This window comes from Hydractinia symbiolongicarpus, chromosome 12 (genome assembly GCF_029227915.1).
Source record: "Hydractinia symbiolongicarpus strain clone_291-10 chromosome 12, HSymV2.1, whole genome shotgun sequence".
Taxonomy (NCBI): domain Eukaryota; kingdom Metazoa; phylum Cnidaria; class Hydrozoa; order Anthoathecata; family Hydractiniidae; genus Hydractinia; species Hydractinia symbiolongicarpus.
In genome coordinates, this window is record NC_079886.1 from 292,702 (window position 1) to 317,029 (window position 24,328).

Consider the following 24,328-nt stretch of genomic DNA (forward strand, 5'->3'; position numbering starts at 1 on the left):
CCTGGGTACTTTCTTTGTATACTTTTGACTATACGGGTCGTGTACCGGATTTACGGGAAATCGCGGGTTTTCGTTTGCCGGCCATTAAACTTCTTTTATTCAGCGTCTTATCAAAAATGAAAACATTTTTGAAAACTGCAAGTCTCATGCGTTTTAGTGGTGAAAAAATAATTTAAAAAATCGTTCTGAGAATGAGTTTACTCACAGGGTACTTTCTTTTTATACTTTTAACTATACGGGTCGAGTCCGGGATTTACAGGAAATCGCGGGGTTTTCTTTCCCGGCGATTAAACTTCCTTCATTTAGCGTCTCGTCAAAAATGAAAACATTTTTGAAAACTACAAGTCTCATGCGTTTTAGTGGTGAAAAAATAATTTAAGAAATCGTTCGGGAAATAAATTTACTCCCTGGATACTTCCTTTGTATACTTTTGACTATACGGGCCGAGTCCGGGACTTACGGGAAATCGCGGGTTTTCGTTTGCCGGCGATTAAACTTCGTTTATTTAGCGTCTCATCAAAAATGAAAACATTTTTGAAAACTACAAGTTTCATGCGTTTTAGTGGTGAAAAAATAATTTAAAAAATCGTTCGGGAAATGAGTTTACTCATTGAGTACTTTATTTGTATATTTTTGACTATACGGGCCGAATACCGGATTTACGGGAAATCGCGGGTTTTCGTTTGCCGGCCATTAAACTTCTTTTATTCAGCGTCTTATCAAAAATGAAAACATTTTTGAAAACTGCAAGTATCTTGCGTTTTAATGGTGAAAAAATAATTTAAAAAATCGTTCTGAAAATGAGTTTACTCACAGAGTACTTTCTTTATATACATTCGACTATACGGGTCGAGTCCGGGATTTACAGGAAATCGCGGGGTTTTCTTTCCCGGCGATTAAACTTCCTTCATTCAGCGTCTCATCAAAAATGAAAACATTTTTGAAAACTACAAGTCTCATGCGTTTTAGTGGTGAAAAAATAATTTGAAAAATCGTTCTGGAAATAAGTTTACTCACAGGGCACTTTCTTTATATACATTCGACTATACGGGCAAAGCCCGGGATTTACGGGAAATCGCGGGTTTTCGTTTGCTGGCGATTAAACATCTTTTATTCAGCGTCTCATCAAAAATGAAAAAACTTTTGAAAACTACAAGTCTCATGCGTTTTAGTGGTGAAAAAATAATTTGAAAAATCGTTCTGGAAATAAGTTTACTCACAGGGCACTTTCTTTATATACATTCGACTATACGGGCAAAGCCCGGGATTTACGGGAAATCGCGGGTTTTCGTTTGCTGGCGATTAAACATCTTTTATTCAGCGTCTCATCAAAAATGAAAACACTTTTGAAAACTACAAGTCTCATGCGTTTTAGTGGTGAAAAAATAATTTAAAAAATCGTTCGGGAAATGAGTTTACTCCCTGGGTACTTTCTTTGTATACTTTTGACTATACGGGTCGTGTACCGGATTTACGGGAAATCGCGGGTTTTCGTTTGCCGGCCATTAAACTTCTTTTATTCAGCGTCTTATCAAAAATGAAAACATTTTTGAAAACTGCAAGTCTCATGCGTTTTAGTGGTGAAAAAATAATTTAAAAAATCGTTCTGAGAATGAGTTTACTCACAGGGTACTTTCTTTTTATACTTTTAACTATACGGGTCGAGTCCGGGATTTACAGGAAATCGCGGGGTTTTCTTTCCCGGCGATTAAACTTCCTTCATTTAGCGTCTCGTCAAAAATGAAAACATTTTTGAAAACTACAAGTCTCATGCGTTTTAGTGGTGAAAAAATAATTTAAGAAATCGTTCGGGAAATAAATTTACTCCCTGGATACTTCCTTTGTATACTTTTGACTATACGGGCCGAGTCCGGGACTTACGGGAAATCGCGGGTTTTCGTTTGCCGGCGATTAAACTTCGTTTATTTAGCGTCTCATCAAAAATGAAAACATTTTTGAAAACTACAAGTTTCATGCGTTTTAGTGGTGAAAAAATAATTTAAAAAATCGTTCGGGAAATGAGTTTACTCATTGAGTACTTTATTTGTATATTTTTGACTATACGGGCCGAATACCGGATTTACGGGAAATCGCGGGTTTTCGTTTGCCGGCCATTAAACTTCTTTTATTCAGCGTCTTATCAAAAATGAAAACATTTTTGAAAACTGCAAGTATCTTGCGTTTTAATGGTGAAAAAATAATTTAAAAAATCGTTCTGAAAATGAGTTTACTCACAGAGTACTTTCTTTATATACATTCGACTATACGGGTCGAGTCCGGGATTTACAGGAAATCGCGGGGTTTTCTTTCCCGGCGATTAAACTTCCTTCATTCAGCGTCTCATCAAAAATGAAAACATTTTTGAAAACTACAAGTCTCATGCGTTTTAGTGGTGAAAAAATAATTTGAAAAATCGTTCTGGAAATAAGTTTACTCACAGGGCACTTTCTTTATATACATTCGACTATACGGGCAAAGCCCGGGATTTACGGGAAATCGCGGGTTTTCGTTTGCTGGCGATTAAACATCTTTTATTCAGCGTCTCATCAAAAATGAAAAAACTTTTGAAAACTACAAGTTTCATGCGTTTTAGTGGTGAAAAAATAATTTAAAAAATCGTTCGGGAAATGAGTTTACTCCCTGGGTACTTTCTTTGTATACTTTTGACTATACGGGTCGTGTACCGGATTTACGGGAAATTGCGGGTTTTCGTTTGCCGGCCATTAAACTTCTTTTATTCAGCGTCTTATCAAAAATGAAAACATTTTTGAAAACTGCAAGTATCTTGCGTTTTAATGGTGAAAAAATAATTTAAAAAATCGTTCTGAAAATGAGTTTACTCACAGGGTACTTTCTTTATATACATTCGACTATACGGGTCGAGTCCGGGATTTACAGGAAATCGCGGGGTTTTCTTTCCCGGCGATTAAACTTCCTTCATTCAGCGTCTCATCAAAAATGAAAACATTTTTGAAAACTACAAGTCTCATGCGTTTTAGTGGTGAAAAAATAATTTGAAAAATCGTTCTGGAAATAAGTTTACTCACAGGGCACTTTCTTTATATACATTCGACTATACGGGCAAAGCCCGGGATTTACGGGAAATCGCGGGTTTTCGTTTGCTGGCGATTAAACATCTTTTATTCAGCGTCTCATCAAAAATGAAAAAACTTTTGAAAACTACAAGTCTCATGCGTTTTAGTGGTGAAAAAATAATTTAAAAAATCGTTCGGGAAATGAGTTTACTCCCTGGGTACTTTCTTTGTATACTTTTGACTATACGGGTCGTGTACCGGATTTACGGGAAATTGCGGGTTTTCGTTTGCCGGCCATTAAACTTCTTTTATTCAGCGTCTTATCAAAAATGAAAACATTTTTGAAAACTGCAAGTCTCATGCGTTTTAGTGGTGAAAAAATAATTTAAAAAATCGTTCTGAGAATGAGTTTACTCACAGGGTACTTTCTTTTTATACTTTTAACTATACGGGTCGAGTCCGGGATTTACAGGAAATCGCGGGGTTTTCTTTCCCGGCGATTAAACTTCCTTCATTTAGCGTCTCGTCAAAAATGAAAACATTTTTGAAAACTACAAGTCTCATGCGTTTTAGTGGTGAAAAAATAATTTAAGAAATCGTTGGGGAAATGAATTTACTCCCTGGATACTTTCTTTGTATACTTTTGACTATACGGGCCGAGTCCGGGACTTACGGGAAATCGCGGGTTTTCGTTTGCCGGCGATTAAACTTCTTTTATTTAGCGTCCCATCAAAAATGAAAACATTTTTGAAAACTACAAGTTTCATGCGTTTTAGTGGTGAAAAAATAATTTAAAAAATCGTTCGGGAAATGAGTTTACTCATTGAGTACTTTATTTGTATATTTTTGACAATACGGGCCGAATACCGGATTTACGGGAAATCGCGGGTTTTCGTTTGCCGGCCATTAAACTTCTTTTATTCAGCGTCTTATCAAAAATGAAAACATTTTTGAAAACTGCAAGTATCTTGCGTTTTAATGGTGAAAAAATAATTTAAAAAATCGTTCTGAAAATGAGTTTACTCATAGGGTACTTTCTTTATATACATTCGACTATACGGGTCGAGTCCGGGATTTACAGGAAATCGCGGGGTTTTCTTTCCCGGCGATTAAACTTCCTTCATTCAGCGTCTCATCAAAAATGAAAACATTTTTGAAAACTACAAGTCTCATGCGTTTTAGTGGTGAAAAAATAATTTGAAAAATCGTTCTGGAAATAAGTTTACTCACAGGGCACTTTCTTTATATACATTCGACTATACGGGCAAAGCCCGGGATTTACGGGAAATCGCGGGTTTTCGTTTGCTGGCGATTAAACATCTTTTATTCAGCGTCTCATCAAAAATGAAAAAACTTTTGAAAACTACAAGTCTCATGCGTTTTAGTGGTGAAAAAATAATTTAAAAAATCGTTCGGGAAATGAGTTTACTCCCTGGGTACTTTCTTTGTATACTTTTGACTATACGGGTCGTGTACCGGATTTACGGGAAATTGCGGGTTTTCGTTTGCCGGCCATTAAACTTCTTTTATTCAGCGTCTTATCAAAAATGAAAACATTTTTGAAAACTGCAAGTCTCATGCGTTTTAGTGGTGAAAAAATAATTTAAAAAATCGTTCTGAGAATGAGTTTACTTACAGGGTACTTTCTTTTTATACTTTTAACTATACGGGTCGAGTCCGGGATTTACAGGAAATCGCGGGGTTTTCTTTCCTGGCGATTAAACTTCCTTCATTTAGCGTCTCGTCAAAAATGAAAACATTTTTGAAAACTACAAGTCTCATGCGTTTTAGCGGTGAAAAAATAATTTAAGAAATCGTTGGGGAAATGAATTTACTCCCTGGATACTTTCTTTGTATACTTTTGACTATACGGGCCGAGTCCGGGACTTACGGAAAATCGCGGGTTTTCGTTTGCCGGCGATTAAACTTCTTTTATTTAGCGTCTCATCAAAAATGAAAACATTTTTGAAAACTACAAGTTTCATGCGTTTTAGTGGTGAAAAAATAATTTAAAAAATCGTTCGGGAAATGAGTTTACTCATTGAGTACTTTATTTGTATATTTTTGACTATACGGGCCGAATACCGGATTTACGGGAAATCGCGGGTTTTCGTTTGCCGGCCATTAAACTTCTTTTATTCAGCGTCTTATCAAAAATGAAAACATTTTTGAAAACTGCAAGTATCTTGCGTTTTAATGGTGAAAAAATAATTTAAAAAATCGTTCTGAAAATGAGTTTACTCACAGGGTACTTTCTTTATATACATTCGACTATACGGGTCGAGTCCGGGATTTACAGGAAATCGCGGGGTTTTCTTTCCCGGCGATTAAACTTCCTTCATTCAGCGTCTCATCAAAAATGAAAACATTTTTGAAAACTACAAGTCTCATGCGTTTTAGTGGTGAAAAAATAATTTGAAAAATCGTTCTGGAAATAAGTTTACTCACAGGGTACTTTCTTTATATACATTCGACTATACGGGCAAAGCCCGGGATTTACGGGAAATCGCGGGTTTTCGTTTGCTGGCGATTAAACATCTTTTATTCAGCGTCTCATCAAAAATGAAAACACTTTTGAAAACTACAAGTGTCATGCGTTTTAGTGGTGAAAAAGTAATTTAAAAAATCGTTCTGGAAATGAGTTTGCTCACAGGGTACTTTCTTTATATACATTCCACTATACGGCCAAGCCCGGGATTTACGGGAAATCGCGGGTTTTCGTTTGCTGGCGATTAAACTTCTTTTATTCAGCGTCTCATCAAAAATGGATACACTTTTGAAAACTACAAATCTCATGCGTTTTAATGGTGAAAAAATAATTTAAAAAATCGTTCGGAAAATGAGTTTACTCCCTGGGTACTTTCTTTGTATACTTTCGATTATACGGGTCGTGTCCGGGATTTAGGGGAAATGGCGGGTTTTCGTTTGCCGGCGATTAAACGTCTTTTATTCAGCGTCTCATCAAAAATGTAAACAATTTTGAATACTACAAGTTTCATTCGTTTTAGTGGCGAAAAAATAATTTGAAAAATCGTTCTGGAAATGAGTTTACTCACAGGGTACTTTCTTTATATACATTCGACTATACGGGCCAAGCCCGGTATTTACGGGAAATCGCGAATGTTCGTTTGCCGGCGATTAAACTTCTTTTATACAGCGTCTTATCAAAAATGAAAACATTTTTGAAACCTACAAGTCTCATGCGTTTTAGTGGTGAAAAATAATTTGAAAAATCGGTCAGGAAATGAGTTTACTCACAGGGTGCTTTTTTATATACATTAGACTATACGGGCCAAGCCCGGGATTTACGGGAAATCGCGGGTTTTCGTTTGCTGGCGATTAAACATCTTTTATTCAGCGTCTCATCAAAAATGAAAACACTTTTGAAAACTACAAGTCTCATGCTTTTTAGTGGTGAAAAAATAATTTAAAAAATCGTTCTGGAAATGATTTTGCTCACAGGGTACTTTCTTTTTATACTTTTGACTATACGGGTCGAGTCCGAGATTTACAGGAAATCGCGGGGTTTTCTTTCCCGGCGATTAAACTTCCTTCATTAAGCGTCTCATCAAAAATGAAAACATTTTTGAAAACTACAAGTCTCATGCGTTTTAGTGGTGAAAAAATAATTTGAAAAATCGTTCTGGAAATGAGTTTACTCACAGGGTACTTTCTTTATATACATTCGACTATACTGGCCAAGCCCGGGATTTACGGGAAATCGCGGGTTTTCGTTTGCTGGCGATTAAACTTCTTTTATTCAGCGTCTCATCAAAAATGGATACACTTTTGAAAACTACAAATCTCATGCGTTTTAATGGTGCAAAAATAATTTAAAAAATCGTTCGGGAAATGAGTTTACTCCCTGGGTACTTTCTTTTTATACTTTTGACTATACGGGTCGAGTCCGGGATTTACAGGAAATCGCGGGGTTTTCTTTCCCGGCGATTAAACTTCCTTCATTCAGCGTCTCATCAAAAATGAAAACATTTTTGAAAACTACAAGTCTCATGCGTTTTAGTGGTGAAAAAATAATTTGAAAAATCGTTCTGGAAATGTGTTTACTCACAGGGTACTTTCTTTATATACATTCGACTATACGTGCCAAGCCCGGGATTTACGGGAAATCGCGGGTTTTCGTTTGCTGGCGATTAAACTTCATTTATTCAGCGTCTCATCAAAAATGGATACACTTTTGAAAACTACAAATCTCATGCATTTTAATGGTGAAAAAACAATTTAAAAAATCGTTCGGGAAATGGGTTTACTCCCTGGGTACTTTCTTTGTATACTTTCGATTATACGGGTCGTGTCCGGGATTTAGGGGAAATCGCGGGTTTTCGTTTGCCGGCGATTAAACGTCTTTTATTCAGCGTCTCATCAAAAATGTAAACAATTTTGAATACTACAAGTTTCATTCGTTTTAGTGGCGAAAAAATAATTTGAAAAATCGTTCTGAAAATGAGTTTACTCACAGGGTACTTTCTTTATATACATTCGACTATACGGGCCAAGCCCGGTATTTACGGGAAATCGCGAATGTTCGTTTGCCGGCGATTAAACTTCTTTTATACAGCGTCTTATCAAAAATGAAAACATTTTTGAAAACTACAAGTCTCATGCGTTTTAGTGGTGAAAAATAATTTGAAAAATCGGTCTGGAAATAAGGTTTACTCACAGGGTGCTTTCTTTATATACATTAGACTATACGGGCCAAGCCCGGGATTTACGGGAAATCGCGGGTTTTCGTTTGCTGGCGATTAAACATCTTTTATTCAGCGTCTCATCAAAAATGAAAACACTTTTGAAAACTACAAGTCTCATGCTTTTTAGTTGTGAAAAAATAATGTAAAAAATCGTTCTGGAAATGATTTTGCTCACAGGGTACTTTCTTTTTATACTTTTGACTATACGGGTCGAGTCCGGGATTTACAGGAAATCGCGGGGTTTTCTTTCCCGGCGATTAAACTTCCTTCATTCAGCGTCTCATCAAAAATGAAAACATTTTTGAAAACTACAAGTCTCATGCGTTTCAGTGGTGAAAAAATAATTTGAAAAACCGTTCTGGAAATGAGTTTACTCACAGGGTACTTTCTTTATATACATTCGACTATACAGGCCAAGCCCGGGATTTACGGGAAATCGCGGGTTTTCGTTTGCTGGCGATTAAACATCTTTTATTCAGCGTCTCATCAAAAATGAAAACACTTTTGAAAACTACAAGTCTCATGCGTTTTAGTGGTGAAAAAATAATTTAAAAAACCGTTCTGGAAATGAGTTTGCTCACAGGGTACTTTCTTTATATACATTCTACTATACGGGCCAAGCCCGGGATTTACGGGAAATCGCGGGTTTTCGTTTGCTGGCGATTAAACTTCTTTTATTCAGCGTCTCATCAAAAATGGATACACTTTTGAAAACTACAAATCTCATGCGTTTTAATGGTGAAAAAATAATTTAAAAAATCGTTCGGGAAATGAGTTTACTCCCTGTTTACTTTCTTTGTATACTTTCGATTATACGGGTCGTGTCCGGGATTTAGGGAAAATCGCGGGTTTTCGTTTGCCGGCGATTAAACGTCTTTTATTCAGCGTCTTATCAAAAATGAAAACATTTTTGAAAACTGCAAGTCTGATGCGTTTTAGTGGTGAAAAAATAATTTAAAAAATTGTTCTGAGAATGAGTTTACTCACAGGGTACTTTCTTTATATACATTCGACTATACAGGCCAAGCCCGGGATTTACGGGAAATCGCGGGTTTTCGTTTGCTGGCGATTAAACATCTTTTATTCAGCGTCTCATCAAAAATGAAAACACTTTTGAAAACTACAAGTCTCATGCGTTTTAGTGGTGAAAAAATAATTTAAAAAACCGTTCTGGAAATGAGTTTGCTCACAGGGTACTTTCTTTATATACATTCTACTATACGGGCCAAGCCCGGGATTTACGGGAAATCGCGGGTTTTCGTTTGCTGGCGATTAAACTTCTTTTATTCAGCGTCTCATCAAAAATGGATACACTTTTGAAAACTACAAATCTCATGCGTTTTAATGGTGAAAAAATAATTTAAAAAATCGTTCGGGAAATGAGTTTACTCCCTGTTTACTTTCTTTGTATACTTTCGATTATACGGGTCGTGTCCGGGATTTAGGGAAAATCGCGGGTTTTCGTTTGCCGGCGATTAAACGTCTTTTATTCAGCGTCTTATCAAAAATGAAAACATTTTTGAAAACTGCAAGTCTGATGCGTTTTAGTGGTGAAAAAATAATTTAAAAAATTGTTCTGAGAATGAGTTTACTCACAGGGTATTTTCTTTTTATACTTTTGACTATACGGGCCGAGTACGGGATTTACGAGAAATCGCGGATTTTTGTTTGCCGGCGATTAAACTTCTTTTATTTAGCGTCTCATCAAAAATGAAAACATTTTTGAAAACTACAAGTCTCATGCGTTTTAGTGGTGAAAAAATAATTTAAAAAATCGTTCGGGAAATGAGTTTACTCACAGGGTACTTTCTTTATATACATTCGACTATGCGGGCCAAGCCGTTATCGCACGCTGAAGAAATTGAGACAGTTTCAAAAACTACATTTCATTGACTTTCTATCGGTGTCAGCCTGTTTGAGTTATCACAGTTGGGTCACATTTTTGTACCAACATGTATTTAGCGATATTTTTCTGATATTACTAGGTTGCATCGCTTTTAACACAGAAACAATTGACTGTGGGACTTAATTGAACTCATTTTGGACTGTGACCTAACAAATGTGATGAATGAGACAATTGGACTCCAAGAAATAACAATGTTCTGAATTTGACATGATTGCTAGAACTCAGCGATTACACTGGGCGCTGTGGTAGTGCTTCATTTAAATTTGTAGATAAATAACTCATTTTTTACTGTAGGACCAATCCTAGCCGTTATCGCACGCTGAAGAAATAGAAACAGTTTCAAAAACTATATTTCATTGACTTTCTAACGGTATCAGTCCTTTTCAGTTACAACGGTTGCGTCACATATTCGTTTCAACATGTATTTAGAGATATTTTTCCAATATTACTAGGTTGCATTGTTTTTAACACTGAAACGATTGACTGTGGGACTTAAGTGAACTGATTTTGGACTGTGAGCTTACAAATGTGATGAATGAGACAATTGGACTCCATGCAATAACATTCTTCTTAAATTGGCATGACTGACGGAACTCAGCGATTAAACTGGGCGCTGTGGTAGCGCTTCATTTAAAAATGTAGATATATAAGTCATTTTTTAATGTGGGACCAATCCTAACCGTTATCGCACGCTGACGAAATACAGACAGTTTCAAAAACTACATTTAGTTGACTTTCTATCGGTATCAGTCCGTTTCTGTTACTACGGTTGCGTCACATATTCGTACCAACACGTATTTAGCGATATTTCTCTGATATTACTAGGTTGCATCGCCTTTAACAGTGAAACGATTGACTGCAGGACTTAATTGAACTGATTTTGGACTTTAACTTTATAAATGTGATAATTGAAACCATTGGACTCCATGAAATAACATTCTTCTTAAATTAGCATGATTGACTGAACTCAGCGATTACACTGGGCGCTGTGGTAGCGCTTCATTGAAAAATGCACATAAATAAGTCATTTTTTACTGTAGGACCAATCCTAGCCGTTTTCGCACGCTGAAGAAATTGAGACAGTTTAAAAAACTACATTTCATTGACTTTCTAACGGTATCAGTCCGTTTCTGTTACAACGGTTGCGTCAGATATTCGTACCAACATGTGTTTAGTGACATTTTTCTGATATTACTAGGTTGTATCGCTTTTAACAGTGAAACGATTGACTGTGGGGCTTAATTGAACTGATTTTGGACTTTAACTTTATAAGTGTCATAATTGAGACAATTGCACTCCATGAAATAACATTCTCCTTAAATTGGCATGATTGCCGGTACTCAGCGATTACACTGGGCGCTGTGGTAAATCCCGGACTCGGCCCGTATAGTCAAAAGTATACAAAGAAAGTACCCAGGGAGTAAACTCATTTCCCAAACGATTTTTTAAATTATTTTTTAACCACTAAAACGCATGAGACTTGTAGTTTTCAAAAATATTTTCATTTTTGATGAGACGCTGAATAAAAGAAGTTTAATCGCCGGCAAACGAAAACCCGCGTTTTCGCGTAAATCCCGTACTCGGCCCGTATAGTCAAAAGTACACAAAAAAGTACCCAGGGAGTAAACTAATTTCCCGAATGATTTTTTAAAATATTTTTTCACCACTAAAACGCATGAGACTTGTAGTTTTTAAAAATGTTTTCATTTCTGATGAAACGCTGAATAAAAGAAGTTTAATCGCCGGCAAACGAAAACCCGCGATTTCCCGTAAATCCGGTACTCGGCCTGTCTAGTCAAAAGTACACAAAAAAAGTACCCAGGGAGTAAACTGATTTCCCGAATGATTTTTTAAATTATTTTTTCACCACTAAAACGCATGAGACTTGTAGTTTTCAAAAATGTTTTCATTTTTGATATGACGCTGAATAAAAGAAGTTTAATCGCCGGCAAACGAAAACCCGCGATTTCCCGTAAATCCGGTACTCGGCCCGTATATTCAAAAGTATACAAAGAAAGTACCCAGGGAGTAAACTCATTTCCCGAACGATTTTTTAAATTATTTTTTCACCACTAAAACGCATGAGACTTGTAGTTTTCAAAAATGTTTTCATTTTTGATGAAACGCTAAATAAAAGAAGTTTAATCGCCGGCAAACAAAAACCCGCGATTTCCCGTAAATCCCGGATTCGGCCCGTATAGTCAAAAGTATACAAAGAAAGTACCCAGGGAGTAAACTCATTTCCCGAACGATTTTTTAAATCATTTTTTCACCACTAAAACGCATGAGACTTGTAGTTTTCAAAAATATTTTTATTTTTGATGAGACGCTGAATAAAAGAAGTTTAATCGCCGGCAAACGAAAACCCGCGATTTCCCGTAAATCCCGTACTCGGCCCGTATAGTCAAAAGTACACAAAAAAAGTACCCAGGGAGTAAACTGATTTCCTGAATGATTTTTTAAATTATTTTTTCACCACTAAAACGCATGAGAATTGTAGTTTTCAAAAATATTTTCATTTTTGATGCGACGCTGAATAAAAGAAGTTTAATCGCCGGCAAACGAAAACCCGCGATTTCCCGTAAATCCCGGGCTCGGCCGTATAGTCAAAAGTATACAAAGAAAGTACCCAGGGAGTAAAGTCATTTCCCGAACGATTTTTTAAATTATCTTTTCACCACTAAACCGCATGAGACTTGTAGTTTTTAAAAATGTTTTCATTTTTGATGAGACGCTGAATAAAAGAAGTTTAATCGCCAGCAAACGAAAACCCGCGATTTCCTGTAAATCCCGGGCTTGGCCCCTATAGTCGAATGTATACAAAGAAAGTACCTTGTGGGTAAACTCATTTTCAGAACGATTTTATAAATTATTTTTTCACCACTAAAACGCATGAGACTTGTAGTTTTCAAAAATTTTTCATTTTTGATGAGACGCTGAATAAAAGAAGTTTAATCGCCGGCAAACGAAAACCCGCGATTTTCTGTAAATTCCGGGCTTGGCCCCTATAGTCGAATGTATACAAAGAAAGTACCCTGTGAGTAAACTCATTTGAAGAACAATTTTTTAAATTATTTTTTCACCACTAAAACGCATGAGACTTGTAGTTTTCAAAAATGTTTTCATTTTTGATGAAACGCTAAATAAAGGAAGTTTAATCGCCGGCAAACGAAAACCCGCGATTTCCCGTAAATCCCGGACTCGGCCCGTATAGTCAAAAGTATACAAAGAAAGTACCCAGGGAGTAAACTCATTTCCCGAACGATTTTTTAAATTATTTTTTCACCACTAAAACGCATGAGACTTGTAGTTTTCAAAAATATTTTTATTTTTGATGAGACGCTGAATAAAGGAAGTTTAATCGCCGGCAAACGAAAACCCGCGATTTCCCGTAAATCCCGTACTCGGGCCGTATAGTCAAAAGTACACAAAAAAAGTACCCAGGGAGTAAACTGATTTCCCGAATGATTTTTTAAATTATTTTTTCACCACTAAAACGCATGAGAATTTTAGTTTTCCAAAATATTTTCATTTTTGATGCGACGCTGAATAAAAGAAGTTTAATCGCCGGCAAACGAAAACCCGCGATTTCCCGTAAATCCCGGGCTCGGCCCGTATAGTCAAAAGTATACAAAGGAAGTACCCAGGGAGTAAAGTCATTTCCCGAACGATTTTTTAAATTATCTTTTCACCACTAAACCGCATGAGACTTGTAGTTTTTAAAAATGTTTTCATTTTTGATGAGACGCTAAAGAAATGAAGTTTATTCGCCGGCAAACGAAAACCCGTGATTTCCCCTAAGTCCCGGACTCGGCCCGTATAGTCAAAAGTATACAAAGAAAGTACCCAGGGAGTAAACTCATTTCCCGAACGATTTTTTAAATTATTTTTTCACCACTAAAACGCATGAGACTTGTAGTTTTCAAAAATATTTTCATTTTTGATGCGACGCTGAATAAAAGAAGTTTAATCGCCGGCAAACGAAAACCCGCGATTTCCCGTAAATCCCGGGCTCGGCTCGTATAGTCAAAAGTATACAAAGGAAGTACCCAGGGAGTAAAGTCATTTCCCGAACGATTTTTTAAATTATCTTTTCACCACTAAACCGCATGAGACTTGTAGTTTTTAAAAATGTTTTCATTTTTGATGAGACGCTAAAGAAATGAAGTTTATTCGCCGGCAAACGAAAACCCGTGATTTCCCCTAAGTCCCGGACTCGGCCCGTATAGTCAAAAGTATACAAAGAAAGTACCCAGGGAATAAACTCATTTCCCGAACGATTTTTTAAATTATTTTTTCACCACTAAAACGCATGAGACTTGTAGTTTTCAAAAATATTTTCATTTTTGATGAGACGCTGAATAAAAGAAGTTTAATCGCCGGCAAACGAAAACCCGCGTTTTCCCGTAAATCCCGTACTCGGCCCGTATAGTCAAAAGTACACAAAAAAAGTACCCAGGGAGTAAACTGATTTCCCGAATGATTTTTTAAATTATTTTTTCACCACTAAAACCCATGAGAATTGTAGTTTTCAAAAATGTTTTCATTTTTGATGAAACGCTGAATAAAAGAAGTTTAATCGCCGGCAAACGAAAACCCGCGATTTCCCGTAAATCCCGGGCTCGGCCCGTATAGTCAAAAGTATACAAAGGAAGTACCCAGGGAGTAAAGTCATTTCCCGAACGATTTTTTAAATTATCTTTTTACCACTAAGCCGCATGAGACTTGTAGTTTTTAAAAATGTTTTCATTTTTGATGAGACGCTAAAGAAATGAAGTTTATTCGCCGGCAAAAGAAAACCCGTGATTTCCCCTAAGTCCCGGACTCGGCCCGTATAGTCGAATGTATACAAAGAAAGTACCCTGTGAGTAAACTCATTTTCAGAACTATTTTTTAAATTATTTTTTCACCACTAAAACGCATGAGACTTGTAGTTTTCAAAAATGTTTTCATTTTTGATGAAACGCTGAATAAAAGAAGTTTAATCGCCGGCAAACGAAAACCCGCGATTTCCCGTAAATCCCGGACTCGGCCCGTATAGTCAAAAGTATACAAAGAAAGTACCCAGGGAGTAAACTCATTTCCCGAACGATTTTTTAAATTATTTTTTCACCACTAAAACGCATGAGACTTGTAGTTTTCAAAAATATTTTTATTTTTGATGAGACGCTGAATAAAAGAAGTTTAATCGCCGGCAAACGAAAACCCGCGATTTCCCGTAAATCCCCAACCTCGTCCCCAGGGCTTGTTAGGCTTTTTATATTTGGACGGCCTGAACAAGGCCCTGGCCCTGGCTGGTCACGTGACAAATTTGATTGGCCGTAAGAACTCGCATAATTAAAACGCGTCCCGCGAGTGATATTAGAGGCAAAATTATGTGGCGAGAAAAAATCAAAATTCGAGAACTTTTCGTGGTGATGGACCGCGGATTAGCAATTCAAAAAGTAGCTCTTTAAAAATGGTGGCTGTTATTTTGTGGGTGTTGCGTTTGGTTTGGTTTTTGATGTTGTTCTACTAGCTAAATGTAGCTAGATTCAAAATTTTGGAAAAACATTATTTTTGATATGGAACTGCAACAGTTCTGAAAGTATTTTACCAGAAAAAAGATTAACAATAACTGGTTGAAAGCAGGTTTGAGCATCTTGTGTTGCTAAAAACTCACACTGTTAAATGAACTGAAGAAGGAACGAACTTCACAAGCGATCAAAACTGTCATACATATATAGCTAGCTATATGTAACATAATGTTTAGCTATGGAAAAGTAAGTGCATATCATCTTGTGTGCTAGGGTAGACTTAAAAATTCTTATTAATATTTAATATTTTGCTTTATGATTTCTTGTTTCTGCATTGAATATGGGTAGGCCTCGTATCCTACACAGGAACCTTAGGCTATGTACCATTTTGTGTTCTGTTAAAGTATTACTTTGTAATTTGTGTTCTCACTGTACTTTCAACATTCATCATTATTGTATGATATTCTTGTGTATGGACAATATATACAAATCCTTGTCAGTAAAACCCTTATAGTAGTTTTGTTTGTTCTGTTGTAATATTTCTAATTCTTAAATTTTCAGAAAATGGAGAATGCAAACATAGCATGGCAGCAGCTGTAACACCAAAGAAGTTTTATCCAAGAAAAAATGTTTCGCAACAGGGAGTGTGTAGATTATGTGGAAAATTCACTCAGCAGAGACACCTAATCAAAATTTTTTCTAAAATTGGATTGGCAAAAAATCTTGCTTCAAAAGTGCATGAAGTGTGTGGCATAGGTATCAACGAGCATGACTGTATAACGAAAGTCGTTTGCCGAACATGCGAATCTTTTATTACCAAGGTTGACGAGTACAGGAACTCTTGTCACAACGTCCAAGGTGAACTTAATCGAAACATGTCTGTCAAGAGATTGCTGCTACCAGAAGATTGTAACACAATCACAAGCAAAAATGAACCTTCTCGTAAGAAATTATTTGATTTAACAAACGTACAAAGTGCAGATGACATTGATAAAGAGAATATTGAATCAAGTGACAGTATTTTGAAAAAATTGAACGATGTTTTTGGCACAAAAGAAGTACCCTTTATTGGGAAATTAATGTGGGAGACACCTGGTTTTAAAGATGTTTTTGTCAAATTATTACTCTCTGATCTGAATATGGCATGTAAAAGTCTATGCAGGAGAGATGAAAATGGTTCAACTTTACTTAACAATACCTATGATGGACTTTCAAATTTGCAGATCAAAAATATCAAAACTGAGATGTTGAAAATCCCCTATTTTGTCGATATTCTGGAAACAATTGCTGGTGATATTGAAAACAGGCAGAGTGAAATAAAATATGCTTTCATTTACTCAATTCTGATGCAGTCACGCTGGCACGAACTAAGTTTATTTCAAAGAATTAACACCACTCTTTTAATAGAAGGTGGTTGCAGTAAACAGGTATGTATATACATAATATAATAATAAAGGATTTTGTGTAAGCAATTGAACTGATTTTTATTTATTCTCACATTACTTTTAAGCTTTTCAGCAAGAGACCTGTGAATCTATCAATTTATTTTTTTAATTTTCTCAATATTGAGTTATCAGTACCTTTTTTCACTTGTTCAGCCTTATCAGTAAGGCTGAACAAGTGAAAAAAAAAAAAAAACAATTCAAGGGCTGAAGCCAAATTTCCAGTTTCTTATAAAAAAGTGTAGTCTACAGCCTCATTTGTTGAAAATAATCTATTTATATTGGCTTTTGTTTTTAGTTGCAGATACGGTTTCAAAGATTAGGTGTTTGCTTGTGCCCGAGCAGAAGAGAGGTTTTATTGGATTTGATTGGTGGTCATTTTCGTGATGGTGTCATTGATAAAGTTAAAGGTGGAGCTGTGTTTCGAGGGACAGGAGATAATTGGGACATAAGAATTCTCAAAGGTCATATGCATAAAAACAATCAAAATGAAGATCTCCATCTATTTGCCACAAATTTGATTGAAAACCGTCTATCATTTGACCATCTCGATAATGACAATCCAAAACGTGATATTGCATTATTACCACTGAGTACATTTTCATTAAACATTGCAGAGTGGAGGGAATATATCAGAACTTCAAAAATTTTGGTTGGGCGTATTTTGTTGGATTTTTTCCCAAAGTTCAAATTTCTGAAATCATTTGTTCCACAACACATTGATCATCAATATAGCCACGAAATGGGGGAACGGTCATTCATTGCATCTATGCCTATCATTAATGCAAATGAAGCACACTATGCTGATTGTGTAAAGATACTTCGAACGTACGAAAAATGGATCGCAGAAATTTACCATGAAACAGGCATGTTGCAAAACATACCAAACCTTGATGATGGACCACTTCTTGAAACCTTTCAAGCCAACCCTGGTCAGAAATTTGCACACATCAATTTTACAGATTCTGATCCCATGAAAGAAATGAAAATTGTGTTTGGTGGCGATCAATTAACACGTGTAAGATTTGCTGGTGCAAAAGATTTACTAGCTGGTGCACATACTCCTAGCCATCGATTTGAACACTGCTCTCCTTTTAAACCAGTAATGTGGCATACCAAAGCAGCTCTTTTGCAATATTCATACCACCTCTTGCATAAACCTGAATCCATTGCTGAGAATGGAACGATAAAGTATTTTAGGGAGAAGCTTCGTCGAAAAAATGTTACTCCTGCTAAAGTACTCGATTCTTTTGATGGTTGTGAGGAATTATTTATCAGTCTTGGACTTGCATATATTGTTGTTGCACTGATGAAGTTTTTTGGAATGGAAAGTTTGGAGGATAAACCATCTGTTTACCCTTTCCCTACTAACTTTGTTCATAAATCTGATGCTGAGAAAGACGCGTATATGAATAACATATTGACAAAGTTTTTAGATGAATACTTGCTGCAGAAATCCCCACCAAGAGATGGTGATGATTTTGTTGAAAATTATGGTTTTTGCGTAATATTTCTTACGATTCTGGTTCTGCAACTCAAGGATGCAGCAAAAGAAGGTGATGGAAACCGTACTCTTATCAACCAAAAGATGCTTTTAAATGTGTTTAAATCTTTAGGTTCTTACAGCAAATATGCTCTGGAAATGTTTGTCAGCATTGCTCAAGTTGAGTGTTTACTGACACCACGATTATCTGAGGAGTTTAAGTGGGGGAATTTTGTCAACTGGCGTGGCGGTAAGGGGAAAAATATTGAAGACGACCTTGCTCAGGAGATTGTGAATAAAGTTTCCAAAAATATAGTTCAGAGAATGGGTCCTAACAAGACAATATCATCTATAACTAAAATTACTAAAGCTGCTAACGGAATTAAAGAAATCCTGGAAAATTATGACAAAAATGCTAGTATACACAGATCCTCTACACAACATAGCACCAGTGATGCTTTTGAAGATGAGAATGAAATGATATTAGATCTTCTCGAACTAAAACCTTTTCACCATTCATCAGGTCGTTTCCATAACAGTTTCCCAGCTATAAAAAGGTCACCTTTGCGCTATATGAACGTGACAGATTTTCACAATTGGTTGAAAAAACACAGAGATGAACTAGTTTGAAATTAGTTGCATTTATTTTTTTTAAATATTTTTTACAATTTTATGTTATGATATATATTATATACCTTAAAAGTGAGAAAAAATATTAATTCGAGTTAACGTACAAAAAAGATATGCATCTGAAATTTCACAAGTGGAAGCTTTTTTTGTTTGAGTTCTTTTCTAAGTTTGATGGACCAGAGTTCTTTTCTAAGTTTGATGGACCAGAGTTCTTTTCTAAGTTTGATGGACCAGAGACATAAAAATTGTCAAATTTGCTCCTTAATAAAATATACAGAAAAGTCAGTGTTTATATTGCATAAAAATAGTTTTTTCATATCCTTGTTTTAAAAAATAACCTCACAAATTTTTAACACCTAGGAGCATAACATTCAACAAGGTCATATATTTTTTTTGAATACGTTTCATCGCAAATACCAAATTTATCAAACATATCGTCCAAGGTATTTATATATTGTAACTGTTGTAAGATGTCTTCAATACATTTTGAATTATATTCTTGTTGCGGTAAGACATGGAATAACGCTAATTCAGATTGGATTTTTACTTCAAATAGTTCTTTTCGTAACTTTTCGAAATTAACACCATCCAGTGGTCTGAAAGTTTTTTTTTCAATGTGGTTTAATTCTTTGTCTTCACAATGATTCTCATCTCCATTACAATTAGAACAACATGAAACTTGTGCTTGACAAGAAAATCCAAAATATGTGAGAATAGTTTTTCTCAAACAATTTGTTGTTGTGCAATATTCTTTCATTGCAGTTGACATAATTTTATTATTTTCACTTATATCAGAGTTATTGTAATATATTATTGCAGAAGAGGAATTTCCATTTCTACCAGCTCTACCAAACTCTTGTAAATACGATTCTAATGTAGCTGGTGGTGTGATATGTATGACTTTTGTAACATGTGGTATATTTACACCCATACCAAGTGCAGCTGTGGCAAAAATTACTCGAATGTTTGAATTTTCTTTCCTAATTTCTTCAATTATGTCATATTTCATTAGTTTCGTAGTGGGTGCATGAAATTGTGCAAATAATCTGTTGGCCGGAACACAATTTTCACCAACAAACGGATCTTTAATTTTCGAATTGAACAACTTAAATGCATATCCACAGTACTTTAACTTCATATATATAATAGTCATTGGAAATTTTTCTCTAAGTCTGTTGAGTCCTTTGGTCATTGGCAAAAGAATTTCATCATAACTGGCTTTGCTATAGTTATTTGGCATTCTTTTTCGTACAGTTAGTTTTATATTTGGACGATTTGGACTGCTCCGGACAATTTTGCACGAGGAAATAGATAAACTGTCAGTAATTTTTTCAACCATTGCTAGTGGTGCTGTTGCTGTTAGGGCTAACGTAACTGCTGTTGGGAACAATGCTTTAAGTGTAGCTAAATCGCCAAAGCTTTTACGGAAATCTTCGCCCCTATAAAGAGAAAAATGTGTTTGTTAACTTATATATTATATATATATTTATATATATATTTATCACATCATTATTTTTAACTTGTTTTTTTATAGATTTTTTATAGCTTTATTTTTTACCTAGTTTTTTACTTTTTAGATATATTATATCTATTGTATATCTTGAAGGAATAAATTTTTAGAGGAAAAAAAAAATGGTGGAATATAATTGTGTGAATAAAAATTAAAATGGAATTTGGCAGATAATTTTTTTGTCAAATCCGCCAAATTTTCTTTCTGTCAAAATTTCTTCCATTTAAGGTATAACACATACATTTTTAAAATAAATTTTATTTATATGTAACAACATATTTGTATCCACAGTTATATATTCTGTTTATGAAAAGTGAAAAATATTTATCGCTTGTAGCTGTATATTTATGAGCTGCGTTTTTTTATTTTGATACATATTTGTATCCACAGTTTTATTCTGTTTATGAAAAGTGAAAAATATTTATAGCTTGTGTATATTTATGAGCTGCGTTTTTTTATTATGATGTGTAAGAACTTACCATAACTCAACACAGTGTGCTTCATCGATTACACAGGCAGCTACATTTTGGCGGAATATAGGACTTTTTAGCAATCTCATGCCTTCTGCACTCAAAATCGACTCTGGATGAGAAAACAATATCTTGATCTTCCCCAATTTCACATTTTCTGTTATTTGGATTTTGTGAGTGATATCTTTGCTAAATAAGCTGATAATTTCACTAGTTTCCTCTCTTTCTGTATTTAAAACGCCAGCTGGAACACATTGAGCTTCCATTGTTTTTATTTGATCTTCAATAATTGACGTCAATGGAGTCACGACGATTACAATGTTTTGAGAACATTTTCTTGGTAGAAAATCAGGCAACAGTTGGTATATCAAAGACTTCCCATATCCAGTTGGAAGAACAGCCAGTACGTCGTGGCCATTAAGCAAGCTTTCCCAACAGGCAACTTGCTTAGGTTTTAAGAAAAAGCCAGCCACATTATTACATTCAAGTGAAGTTTGAATACGACTAAATAAATTCACCACTTTGTCCATTTTCTGCATTTGGCGTACTAAAATTGTAACTCGCCGAGATTAAAACATTTAATAAGTATTTTTGATGATGGTCTCGACTGCCTGTGTATATTTTTACCGTGTGCGTTGGAAGAGCGAGCAAAATAATTATTTTCAAAATACCCACCATACGTGGGTATTTTGTCGGCACGTGACCAGCCAGGGCCAGGGCCTTGTTCAGGCCGTCCAAATATAAAAAGCCTAACAAGCCCTGGGGACGAGGTTGGTAAATCCCGCACTCGGCCCGTATAGTCAAAAGTACACAAAAAAAGTACCCAGGGAGTAAACTGATTTCCCGAATGATTTTTAAAATTATTTTTTCACCACTAAAACGCATGAGAATTGTAGTTTTCAAAAATATTTTCATTTTTGATGCGACGCTGAATAAAAGAAGTTTAATCGCCGGCAAACGAAAACCCGCGATTTCCCGTAAATCCCGGGCTCGGCCCGTATAGTCAAAAGTATACAAAGGAAGTACCCAGGGGGTAAAGTCATTTCCCGAACGATTTTTTAAATTATCTTTTCACCACTAAACCGCATGAGATTGTAGTTTTTAAAAATGTTTTCATTTTTGATGAGACGCTAAAGAAATGAAGTTTATTCGCCGGCAAACGAAAACCCGTGATTTCCCCTAAGTCCCGGACTCGGCCCGTATAGTCAAAAGTATACAAAGAAAGTACCCAGGGAGTAAACTCATTTCCCGAACGATTTTTTAAATTATTTTTTCACCACTAAAACGCATGAGACTTGTTGTTTTCAAAAATATTTTCATTTTTGATGCGACGCTGAATAAAAGAAGTTTGATCGCCGGCAAACGAAAACCCGCGATTTCCCGTAAATCCCGGGCTCGGCCCGTATAGTCAAAAGTATACAAAGGAAGTACCCAGGGAGTAAAGTCATTTCCCGAACGATTTTTTAAATTATCTTTTCACCACTAAACCGCATGAGACTTGTAGTTTTTAAAAATGTTTTCATTTTTGATGAGACGCTAAAGAAATGAAGTTTATTCGCCGGCAAACGAAAACCCGTGATTTCCCCTAAGTCCTGGACTCGGCCCGTATAGTCAAAAGTATACAAAGAAAGTACCCAGGGAGTAAACTCATTTCCCGAACGATTTTTTAAATTATTTTTTCACCACTAAAACGCATGAGAATTGTAGTTTTCAAAAATGTTTTCATTTTTGATGAAACGCTGAATAAAAGAAGTTTAATCGCCGGCAAACGAAAACCCGCAATTTCCCGTAAATCCCGGACTCGGCCCGTATAGTCAAAAGTATACAAAGAAAGTACCCTGTGAGTAAACTCATTTTCAGAACAATTTTTTAAATTATTTTTTCACCACTAAAACGCATGAGACTTGTAGTTTTCAAAAATGTTTTCATTTTTGATGAAACGCTGAATAAAAGAAGTTTAATCGCCGGCAAACGAAAACCCGCGATTTCCCGTAAATCCCGGACTCGGCCCGTATAGTCAAAAGTATACAAAGAAAGTACCCAGGGAGTAAACTCATTTCCCGAACGATTTCTTAAATTATTTTTTCACAACTAAAACGCATGAGACTTGTAGTTTTCAAAAATATTTTTATTTTTGATGAGACGCAGAATAAAAGAAGTTTAATCGCCGGCAAACGAAAACCCGCGATTTCCCGTAAATCCCGTACTCGGCCCGTATAGTCAAAAGTACACAAAAAAAGTACCCAGGGAGTAAACTGATTTCCCGAATGATTTTTTAAATTATTTTTTCACCACTAAAACGCATGAGAATTGTAGTTTTCAAAAATATTTTCATTTTTGATGCGACGCTGAATAAAAGAAGTTTAATCGCCGGCAAACGAAAACCCGCGATTTCCCGTAAATCCCGGGCTCGGCCCGTATAGTCAAAAGTATACAAAGGAAGTACCCAGGGAGTAAAGTCATTTCTTGAACGATTTTTTAAATTATCTTTTCACCACTAAACCGCATGAGACTTGTAGTTTTTAAAAATGTTTTCATTTTTGATGAGACGCTAAAGAAATGAAGTTTATTCGCCGGCAAACGAAAACCCGTGATTTCCCCTAAGTCCCGGACTCGGCCCGTATAGTCAAAAGTATACAAAGAAAGTACCCAGGGAGTAAACTCATTTCCCGAACGATTTTTTAAATTATTTTTTCACCACTAAAACGCATGAGACTTGTAGTTTTCAAAAATATTTTCATTTTTGATGCGACGCTGAATAAAAGAAGTTTAATTGCCGGCAAACGAAAACCCGCGATTTCCCGGAAATCCCGGGCTCGTCCCGTATAGTCAAAAGTATACAAAGGAAGTACCCAGGGAGTAAAGTCATTTCCCGAACGATTTTTTAAATTATCTTTTCACCACTAAACCGCATGAGACTTGTAGTTTTTAAAAATGTTTTCATTTTTGATGAGACGCTAAAGAAATGAAGTTTATTCGCCGGCAAACGAAAACCCGTGATTTCCCCTAAGTCCCGGACTCGGCCCGTATAGTCAAAAGTATACAAAGAAAGTACCCAGGGAGTAAACTCATTTCCCGAACGATTTTTTAAATTATTTTTTCACCACTAAAACGCATGAGACTTGTAGTTTTCAAAAATATTTTCATTTTTGATGAGACGCTGAATAAAAGAAGTTTAATCGCCGGCAAACGAAAACCCGCGTTTTCCTGTATTTCCCGTACTCGGCCCGTATAGTCAAAAGTACACAAAAAAAGTACCCAGGGAGTAAACTGATTTCCCGAATGATTTTTTAAATTATTTTTTCACCACTAAAACGCATGAGAATTGTAGTTTTCAAAAATGTTTTCATTTTTGATGAAACGCTGAATAAAAGAAGTTTAATCGCCGGCAAACGAAAACCCGCGATTTCCCGTAAATCCCGGACTCGGCCCGTATAGTCAAAAGTATACAAAGAAAGTACCCAGGGAGTAAACTCATTTCCCGAACGATTTTTTAAATTATTTTTTCACCACTAAAACGCATGAGACTTGTAGTTTTCAAAAATATTTTTATTTTTGATGAGACGCTGAATAAAAGAAGTTTAATCGCCGGCAAACGAAAACCCGCGATTTCCCGTAAATCCCGTACTC

General features: G+C 35.8%; 1 protein-coding gene across 1 annotated transcript; it reads right to left on the bottom strand.

Annotated features, from left to right (window-relative positions):
* Positions 1-19,006: 19,006 nt before the first annotated feature.
* On the bottom strand, positions 19,007-21,493 carry LOC130622124 (ATP-dependent DNA helicase RecQ-like). The gene is made up of 2 exons (XM_057437528.1): positions 20,708-21,493; positions 19,007-20,157 (listed from the first exon to the last, which is right to left on the bottom strand). Exons 1-2 carry the CDS (start codon positions 21,235-21,237, stop codon positions 19,068-19,070), a joined length of 1,620 nt encoding a protein of 539 aa, XP_057293511.1. The 5' UTR covers positions 21,238-21,493; the 3' UTR covers positions 19,007-19,067.
* Positions 21,494-24,328: the final 2,835 nt, after the last annotated feature.

What these genes read in the sequence shown, in the direction of transcription:
- LOC130622124 (XM_057437528.1), bottom strand. Translation starts at nt 21,237, where the DNA reads ATGCAGAAAATGGACAAAGTGGTGAATTTATTTAGTCGTATTCAAACT. An exon ending in GCACACTGTGTTGAGTTATG is followed by an intron (nt 20,158 to 20,707) that starts GTAAGTTCTTAC and finishes TTCTCTTTATAG; the next exon opens with GGGCGAAGATTTCCGTAAAA.